This window comes from Scylla paramamosain, chromosome 4 (assembly GCF_035594125.1).
Source record: "Scylla paramamosain isolate STU-SP2022 chromosome 4, ASM3559412v1, whole genome shotgun sequence".
Classification (NCBI taxonomy): domain Eukaryota; kingdom Metazoa; phylum Arthropoda; class Malacostraca; order Decapoda; family Portunidae; genus Scylla; species Scylla paramamosain.
This window is the reverse complement of record NC_087154.1, coordinates 26,941,348-26,952,026: the sequence shown is the minus strand read 5'-3', so window position 1 is coordinate 26,952,026 and position 10,679 is coordinate 26,941,348. Positions and strand designations below refer to the sequence as shown.

General features: G+C 41.0%; 1 protein-coding gene across 13 annotated transcripts in view; it reads left to right on the top strand.

Moving 5' to 3' along the window:
* The window catches only part of LOC135099926 (monocarboxylate transporter 1-like), a 77,793-nt gene that overhangs the window by 18,815 nt on the left and 48,299 nt on the right, over positions 1-10,679 (top strand). For 3 of the 13 annotated variants that reach the window (XM_064002635.1, XM_064002636.1, XM_064002632.1), the window contains exons 1-2: positions 3,532-3,678; positions 4,687-4,934. The exons of 5 other annotated variants lie outside the window; for them this stretch is intronic. In XM_064002635.1, the coding sequence (XP_063858705.1) occupies positions 4,905-4,934 (30 nt within the window). In that variant the 5' untranslated portion in view covers positions 3,532-3,678; positions 4,687-4,904. Of the gene's footprint in view, positions 1-3,531; positions 3,679-4,686; positions 4,935-8,307; positions 8,441-10,679 lie in introns of those variants that run through there. 5 more of the 13 variants (XM_064002633.1, XM_064002634.1, XM_064002628.1 and 2 more) reach the window with 3 other exon arrangements.

Here is a 10,679-nt window from a genome sequence, read left to right as displayed (position 1 = left end):
AATAATAATAATAATAATAATAATAATAATAATAATAATAGTAATAATAATAGTAATAGTAATAATAATAATAATAATAATAATAATAATAATAATAATAATAATAATAATAATGAATAAACTATCAACTTTTACCACCACCACTAACATGACCATCGTCATCCCGTCGTCACCGCAGTGTATTACAAAATAAAAGGGATACATAGAATAGTATAAGTAAAATATTACATGTAAAATCTGCCGTCAGCAAGCACGGCGGGGGTCGTGGGGGGATTGCGGAACAATTGCACTAATGCCTGAAAGACTCTTGTTTTTCCTCAAAACTTTTTTTTTTTTTTTTATGAAGATTCTGTTTTCAGTAGAGTTCGGGCACATTTTCTGTGAGACATGATAGGATGCAAAGACGAATTATCAGCTTAATAGTATGAATGTATCCTGCAAATGGTGTTCCATTAACAGTACTTTCATTGTGACATTTTATGAACACAGCTGGATTATTGACTGCATGCAGTAAAAATGTACTTTCAGTGAACGAAAGAGCATTTTTTGTTTTGTTTTGTTTTATTTTTGTAAGAGTGCAAGCAAATTGTTATATTGTTATTGTAATGCTGGCACCAACATCTTAGTACTATTTTTTTTTTTTTAATCGCATCATTACGTTCTTACTGCATTCTTACTTTTTTATGTAAGAGGGGCACCGACCAATGGCAAAAAAAAAAAAAAAAGGCCCACTATAGAGTGCCAGTCTCAAAAGTAGGTCCAAAGGGTTATCCATATTCAGGGGATAAGTGTCTTGAAACCTCCTTCTTGAAAGAGTTCAGTTCATATGAAGGAATGAATACAGAAACAAGCAGGGAGTTCCAAAGTTTACCAGAAAAAGGGATGATTGATTGATAATACTGATCAACTCTTACATTAGAGAGGTGGACAGAACAGAGATGAGAAAAAATAGAAAGCCTTGTGCAGCGAGGCCGCGAGAGGATGGGAGGCATGCAGCTAGCAAAATCAGAAGAGTATTAAGCGTGAAAATAGCGGTAGATGGTAGCAAGAGATGCAACATTGCGGCGACGGCAATTTTCACTAACAATATACAGACAAGTACTTGAACACAAGTACACCCATAATTCCATAATAATTTGTAATATGATGTCGTCAGGCACTGGCGGATAGTCAGTTATTTACTATAAAGATTTAGTTTCAATGAAGGGGATAGGACTTTTCTCATAAAAAATGTGCAGACAGATTGCTATAGTACTCTTCAACAAATCCATACAATATTACAAGTATTTCTGTTACGTTTTTCCTACTACATATGAGCGGATAGCCAAGTGTTTGATATGATGTTTAACTTCATTGTGGAGATAACACAATTTCCTATAAGAAAGTGCAAACAAGTTCTTTGTTATGAATATAATATTTATCGCCCTACTACGTATTTTACTGTATTCTTTTATATTATTGCAGCGCACAGCTTGGAAATTAACTATGTATTTCATGTTACCAAGACAGACAAACTACTGTAAATGCATTCTTAACTAGTTGCCCGTCTACTTACCGTACTACACATAACTACATCATATTACGCCACTAGTACAGCGCATGACAGGATAGTTCTATTTGCTACGTAGATTTGGCTTCAATAAGAAGGCAGACAAGTTAATTCATACAAACACAACCACCAATACTCACCCCACTACTACTTTTGTTACGACATTCTTACTGCGTACGGGAAGAGGAAAAGCGACGGGGGGCAGGGTGGTGTCTGGGTGGGTAAAGTGGTCACATCCTCAGCCATACCTCTTGCTAATTGAACCTGATGGTGTGGGAACATGCGTGCGGGGCTTACGGGGCCGTGTGCGATGGCGCGTCTGGCTCCGGGAGGACAGGACGCAGATGGGCAGGGAGGCCGCTGGGATGCTGGAAGTAGAAAGCCATAATAGGAGCTTTGCAAGGTTACTTCTTAGATGGCGTGTGTGTGTGTGCGTGCGTGTATGGAGAGGGTGCGGCCGTTGTGTGTGTGTGTGTGTGTGTGTGTGTGTGTGTGTGTGTGTGTGTGTGTGTGTGTGTGTGTGTGTGTGTGTGTGTGTGTGTTCTGGTGCGCATGTGGTTGGGGTTGGTTTAGTGAGGGGCTAGTTTTTATATAGGAAGGAAGGCTGGAGGGGTTGGGGGTCGTGTGTACTACGTCTGTGGAGAGAGAGAAACAGGAAGGTGGTAATTTCTTCCACTTGGTCGTTGATCCATCACATCTTCCCCTCCTTTCCTCCCCACACCCACATCCAACTCACCTCCCACTTACGTACACCTGACCACTCCAGCCAGCTTAATCCAGCTTAAGCCAGCTAAATATGGGCAATGATGGTCCAGTGTGTGCTTTATGAATAGTGGGGAGGTGCAGTGTGTGTGTGTGTGTGTGTGTGTGTGTGTGTGTGTGTGTGTGTGTGTGTGTGTGTGTGTGTGTGTCTGTGTCTGTGTGTGTGTGTGTGTGTGTGTGTGTGTGATCCAGTAATTGAGAAAGAAGAATTCCTTGGATGAAAAATGCAGTAATTTATAATGATACTACGTTGTAAAGCAACATTATATATATATATATATATATATATATATATATATATATATATATATATATATATATATATATATATATATATATATATATATATATATATATATATATATATATAGAGAGAGAGAGAGAGAGAGAGAGAGAGAGAGAGAGAGAGAGAGAGAGAGAGAGAGAGAGAGAGAGAGAGAGAGAGAGAGAGAGAGAATATAGAAGTAAATAAGGAAATTAATGAGGAAATAGACAAGTCTTAGTAGGGTGCCTTGACTTGGAGAATGTAGCTGCATTATTTAAATAGTTTCCTGTGTTTCAATTAATGCATGAGTTATCTGATTACTCATTCTCTCTTGTATATACTGATAACAGTGGCGGGGCTCATGCGTAGCTGCCTGCCGCACCTCGAGAGTGTAACACCACTTCACATTCACTTTCTTCCTCGCTGTTCTGTGCCGTGCACTCTGGTTTGGAGGCATAGGATCACAGGTGTCATTTGGGTTCATAGCCTTTTTCTTCACTACTTATTGAGTATAAGTGATCCATGCACCGAGTTAAATAGCTTATCTAACCTATTCCTTTTGAGTATATAATATTACCTAGATTATGGTTTTTTGGAAGACTAGGTGGTATTCACTATCTAGCTTGCCGCCCAGTTTAGTCATGTAGTCTCCTCACCTGCATGATAGCTTACTGGCCGCCCTTTTGTTTCACTTTACCTTGCCCGCATTCGTCTTATCTTCACGTTTCTCAATCAGGATAATGTCTAAGTACTTGGCCTTTATGCATGGATGTAGCCTACAGTATGTGTATGTGTGTGTGTGTGTGTGTGTGTGTGTGTGTGTGTGTGTCCTTTAAACATTATTTAGGTCGCTGTCCGTAGGAGGTCATGCGTGCGTACGCGTGTAAATAGAAGGTTGGAGGATAAAGTGAGAGACAGCAGGATGGGGGGAACATGAGGGGAGGGCACGGTTGAAGAGGGAGGGCACTGCTGTGAGGGAGCGAAGAGTCAGTCAGTTGCCGAAGTGCAGCTGACCCAGCTAGTGTAGAAGTGCCTCGCCTGTGTGCGCATGTGACCCGCGCCGACCCGAATGACTGAGCCCAGCACTCCGGCAGCCACTCTGGTTAACTCTTGCCTCGGCGGCTCACTCGTACCACGATGGATTTTCTGTGTCCTAAAGTCTGCACTTATATGCTCGTATAAACTGACCTCATAGGAGCATCCGTGCCCAGTAACTCACACGTGCCCCGCTGGACCATTCATACCTCATGGCTTACGCGTGCCTCGTTGATCCGTCCGTGCCTATGCCCCGCTGATGCCTTTGCACTACGGTGACTCCTTCGTACCTCAGTGATGTACCTGTGCCTCGGTGGCTCACCCATGACTGCCCCACCTAGACTCACAGTAGTCCATCAGTGTCCCATTAGTTCACTACTTTCTGTTGATCTTCCCTCACTGAAGTGGTCCACTTGTGTCTTACTCGTAATGGTCCACCTGTGCTTTAATAGCCCACATGTACCAAAGTGTTCCACTGTGTCTCATCGGTCCACCCGTACCAAAGTGCCTAAATGGTCCTCTTTTTTTCTGAGTTGCCTGTGTCCAAATGGTCCACTAATTCCCAGATGTTCCATCTGTGTCCTACCAGTCCATTTTTTTCCTAGAGCTTCATTCCTTGTTCCTTCTTATGACTGCACACACCTGTGTGGCTGTAACATTGAATGAACCGTGGTTCACCTGTATCCAGTGATCCAGATGTAAATTAGTACGCGTCACCACATAATCCTTTGGAATCACTCATGTTAATCATATATATATATATATATATATATATATATATATATATATATATATATATATATATATATATATATATATATATATATATATATATATATATATTAACCTCCTTTCATATTGCGTCCTGAGCCTCTCTCCTGTCATCACCGACTGTACATTGTATAGTTAACCCGTCCATCATCGTGACGCGGCTGTGTTCATAGACAAATGTTTTATACACGCCGAATGTGTTGTTCATCGAAACATTTCATATCAGTATTATACCATGTACCAAGTGTTGATGGATTCCTGTGAGCTGTGCAAAGAGAAAAGAATTGTTTTTTTTTTCTTTCAGATTTAAAAATTGCATATAAAAAGTTTGATATAAAAAAAAGTGTTGACAAAGAAGTGTCAGGTAAAAAGTACTCTGACATAACATAATTGGTCGTGTTGTTGTGATACCAGCAATACTGCCCGGAATCGAAAGACGTGGATGATAACATGCCTGGTGTTTGTGTTCAAGTGGTCACGTTACCATAGAAGGTGACCCATTAAACCACAATAGTGACAGCCATGAGTCAGACTGATATCCACAAGAATGCGGTGAGTATCCAGCTTTTGCATGCCCAGTAATGTAATGCCTAATACTTCCTAAGAAAAGGAAAAGGAAAATAATGCCAGCGATAGTTAAATCAAGAGTTCGTCAAAGTCCTTATGACTCACATCTCATTGTTAGGTGCAACTCGCACAGGCGTTGAATTTATTCTTTATAACACACACACACACACACACACACACACACACACACACACACACACACACACACACACACACACACACACACACACACACACACACACACACACACACACACACACACACACACACACACTAAAAAGTAGCATTGACAATAATGATAACAATAAGTAGGCAAATAAATAATATGCCATACATAGATGTATAGCTAGATAGATAAATGTATAAGCAAAGTGATAGATAGATGAATAGATAAGTAGTAGATACATAGATAGAAGCAAATAAATATAAAGATCAGTGAATAAATGAGCAAATAAATGAATGAATAAATAAAGTGCGAAGTTGTTGGCAAAGTCAAGGGCAGCAGTCTCCAAGACGCTGTACCCTTCGTTGGTTGCAGGTGCCCCAGAGATATCCTTATCGGCCCGCTATCTGATAATGAGTGTGAGGTAATTGATGTGTGGGTGTCGTGGCACAAAACAAAACGTGGCTTAGAGCTATATGTCTGATTCAATGTCGCGATAGTCGTGTTCCCTTATTAGAGGTGGAGGATTATATGTCATTTACAAGGCTCCCACCTGTACCCATACTTGTATTAACGTACCCTCCTTGTACCAGGCTGCTGCCGTCTTTTCTTTGAATAAAAAATAAAAAAATAAATAGATAATATATATATATATATATATATATATATATATATATATATATATATATATATATATATATATATATATATATATATATATATGTATGTATATATATATTATACATCCGTTGCAAGTCAGCAACGACACAAATTTAAATGTTATAACTTTTCTGTCAAATACTCCCTCCCAACACACACACGCACGTGCAAAAATACTGTAATTTCTTTCTATATATATATATATATATATATATATATATATATATATATATATATATATATATATATATATATATATATATATATATATATATATATATATATATATATATATATATATATATATATATATATATATATATATATATATATATATATATATGCACTGTATACACACACACACACACACACACACACACACACACACACACACACACACACACACACACACACACACACACACACACTCTCTCTCTCTCTCTCTCTCTCTCTCTCTCTCTCTCTCTCTCTCTCTCTCTCTCTCTCTCTCTCTCTCTCATTGAATCGCCAAGTTCGTGACCACCAACCGTTTTTATCTGCCTGATTCTATTTCTCTTCTGCTTTCACGGACATAATTATATTTAGTCACTTGTTTTAAGTACCTACGTCGCAATAAGGGAGGACTTACGAAATTAGCAATATTCTTTTTTTTTCACACATGTGCAGCAAGTGTGAATATAAGCTCTCTCTCTCTCTCTCTCTCTCTCTCTCTCTCTCTCTCTCTCTCTCTCTCTCTCTCTCTCTCTCTCTCTCTCTCTCTCTCTCTCTCTCTCTCTCTTATTCCAGTCCTGCCTTCAGCTGTACTTAACCTTGACCACCGCCCTTGCCGCCACCTACTACGCAACACAGCACATCACTACACCTCGCACAGCCACACGTGAGCCGGGATGAGCTGCTGCAAGGCGCGCTTGTTGGTGTGGGTCTGGGAACTAATGCCTGTTTTCTCGCATGGAGTACATGACATTAGGTCTGTTGGTGTTCTTTGTCTTATTATGTGTGTGTGTGTGTGTGTGTGTGTGTGTGTGTGTGTGTGTGTTAAAGAAATACTTACATGATCTTATTTAACTTCGGTCAGGGAAATATATCCATTGTCAGTCTCTCTCTCTCTCTCTCTCTCTCTCTCTCTCTCTCTCTCTCTCTCTCTCTCTCTCTCTCTCTCTCTCTCTCTCTCTCTCTCTCTCTCATACACACAAAAGCGGATGTTCGTGTGTGTGTGTGTGTGTGTGTGTGTGTGTGTGTGTGTGTGTGTGTGTGTGTGTGTGTGTGTGTATTTCACGCATGAGTACATATAATTCATGACACAGTTAGGATATAATGAAGAGGGTGGGCCAAGGCAATCATCGAATGTAGTCTAAGATAAAAAAAAAAAAGATAAGTTTTGCCACAATTGATTACCCAGATTATTCCCCTTGAATGACGTCGAGGTTCAGAAGGTGGCGTAGTGGTCTCAGTAAGAGGCACGTACTACATACCTCTCACACAGAGAAAGTCAAGTCATGGTGGACTCAGGGGGACATATGAAAAAAGGAGGACTTACAGTACAGTTTGACAGGTTAATGTTGATTGTAACGCAAGAGAAGGTACTCATACGAGGAGACAAAGAAATTATACTGAGAACGGTAAAGCGTGGATTAAAATCGATATTCAGTAATGGACAGTATTGCATAAGAGCTGCTGGGAAGGGAGCAAGAGTGCTAGTGAGGTGACGATGAGTAATGGGGTTGGGGGAAGGATGAAGGCGCCATCAAGTAACTGGTAAACATATTTTCTCAGAGGTTATGTTTAGTCACATAACGTTTTGTGAAGGATTAGTACATCTCTCTCTCTCTCTCTCTCTCTCTCTCTCTCTCTCTCTCTCTCTCTCTCTCTCTCTCTCTCTCTCTCTCTCTCTCTCCGTCTTACCTTGTTTTGTACACACACACACACACACACACACACACACACACACACACACACACACACACACACACACACACACACACACACACAAACAAACAAACAAACAAACAAACAAACAAACACACACACTTCTTCGGAAATTCCCGGTATATATTCAGCATAAAAAAGAGCCTAAGTAAAAAAATAAAAATAAAAAATTGTACATGTTTTCACTTTTGCACGCCTACCAATCCCCTGTGCAAGCTGACATCAACACCTGACATGTGGCTGTCCGCCTAGTCATGTTGTATGCAGTCTCTGGCCTCAGTTGTGGCGTACTTTTGAACGATAATTGAGAGAGAGAGAGAGAGAGAGAGAGAGAGAGAGAGAGAGAGAGAGAGAGAGAGAGAGAGAGAGAGAGAGATAAGACAGTGAGGGGATGGAATAGACATTCTCTTAATAAGTCCTGAAAGACTCCTCGTGCCTGGAGATAGAAGTTATTAATAATCCACGTTACCAAGCTTCTAAGGAAACGTTCCATCTTGATACTGTCTTACCCTCTCATTCCCCTCACCCCCTTCCCTTCAGGGCCAGAGAGAGAGAGAGAGAGAGAGAGAGAGAGAGAGAGAGAGAGAGAGAGGAGCGGGGGCTGCGCACGTTAGAGAAGCTGAAGGTAGTCAGTCCTTGTGCAGCAGCTTCTTGGCTCGCACTTGCTAGTGATACCCGTACCAGCATAATACCTCCGTGCGCCCGCTGTCATCTACCGTCTCTTCGCGATAACTCAGAATCTGTTTGTGTTTTAGCAAGCCGTGTGTGTGTGTGTGTGTGTGTGTGTGTGAACAAGAGAGAGAGAGAGAAGAAAGAGAACATGTACCTCCATGAAGGATTTCAGTAACACATGGGTCATGCAAGGGCCTGCCGGGAGTGATTGACAGGAGGCCGTGAACCCGAGGCTAATGTGAACCAATTTAATTAAGCCTTCTTTAGTACCCCAAAGGATTGCCATGACAAAGGTGTCGCTCGTAGCAAGGTTTCCTCCTGTTTGGCTTCGTTGTCGTAATCTTCCCAGCAGAAAGTGGCGTAAAGCTTTCTTGTTTTCGCTACAGCCAGTACAAGCAGTTACCCACGTTTCTTAGTCGGTGGTATTTTTATGGCGCTTCCTCTAAGGTGACCGTCCCAGTCCCTTTGTTATGCTCAAAACTGTGTGGCCTACTTTTAATGTTTAGTGGCATGCTCTGCCTGTCTCTGGGTGCAGTGAAGAACAAGGCGCCAACCTGTTTTCCACTGACATATCACATTTCCTGACAGTCAGCTGACCATCCGCCTGTAAACAAGTGAGGGAAGCAAGAGCACGCCACTAAGCATACAGGGAATCAGAACTGGAAATATATGACGTGATAGTGTGAGGTGGAGCAGTTATAGGCATGAGTGGCTGTGACAACACTAGAGTGACTATGACAAGGGACAACGCATGAGGTAATACAGAGACGACGAAAGAAGTTGAAAGAAAAGTGGACCCTGATGATAAAAAAAAATAATAATAATAATAATAAAATGAGGAATGCACTTTCGCCAAAATTAAAACTCCACTAATGCTTTCTACTGTACTGACAATTTAAAATTCACTAGGCTCTTCATTAGGAGTCACCCTACTTACTCATATAAACAACACTGTAATGAACTCTGGCAGTAACAGGGCGTGCTTGTCGTACAAAGCATCACTCTTTCTGCGTCGTGGATTTCCCGCAACTAATGTAATCTCCGCACCCACACTCGAACGTCGATGGTTCGGTGAATGTAAACAAAGAGTCGGCGGCACTCTTGGTCACTTGCCAGGGAAGGGAGGAGAGGAACGGAGTGAGAGAGTAAATGGGGACGCAACGCTTGAGAGAGAGAGAGAGAGAGAGAGAGAGAGAGAGAGAGAGAGAGAGAGAGAGAGAGAGCGGATACGTACGATAAATAATTCTTAGAAGCTGAAATGTGTTGACACTTATTGTAACCAACACACGTACGCACTCTCTCTCTCTCTCTCTCTCTCTCTCTCTCTCTCTCTCTCTCTCTCTCTCTCTCTCTCTCTCTCTCTCTCATAGTTTATCAGCATGCCGGAGGTCCGGGGTGATTATGTAAAAAAGAAACTTATATTTATCCTTCCTCTTATATCCATGTTTTCCCAACACTCGCCCACTCCGTAGCAAGCTTCTACTAGTTGCTGGTGGCAGCTGGCAGATGACGTTGGGATAAGGCAGTGTGCAGTGCTGGGAGGTAAACACGTCTCAGTCGATGAAACTGCTGCATCGGCCAACAATAAATAGGGCAGAAAAGAAAGAATGTAGCCTAGAATAAACACCCGTGATTGAAAGATAATAACTTTATTTAGGTTTGACCTGACCTGATGACGGACCTTTGTGTGTGTGTGTGTGTGTGTGTGTGTGTAGGAAGAAAAATTTTCCACTGAACTGTGTTCGTTGCCAGCTTCTAGTTGATAATTATCTAAGAGAGAGAGAGAGAGAGAGAGAGAGAGAGAGAGAGAGAGAGAGAGAGAGAGAGAGAGAGAGATTATCCATAACTCACAGGTGGTGGTCATAACTTTGATACATTTTCAACTTTAACTGTGTACAATTAACGACATATTTGCTGCCTGTAGATGAACGCACCTTGTATTTCTTTTTATCACATTAAACGAATTATGCTTCAAACTTATTGATTGCCACTAAAAAAAAAAAAAAAATCTGAATGTATGAAGGCCTTAGATGTAATGGTTTTGTTTAGTTTTGTTGTTTGCTTTGTAATGGCTCAAATTCCTATAAGTAATATCATTAATAGACATTCGTATACAGCATTGTTGCACAAAAGGACTGAGCTGTTCGGTGATCTGTGATCACCAAGGATGTGTCGTTTTGTACAAGGAACGTGTTATTATATAAGAAAAAAAAATGTAGGAATTGATATACACGCCAGTCCCGTGCCGCCTCACCCTCTCTGCGGCACACTGTTTTGCCGATACCTTTTGTTTGTGATGGAAATTGTTA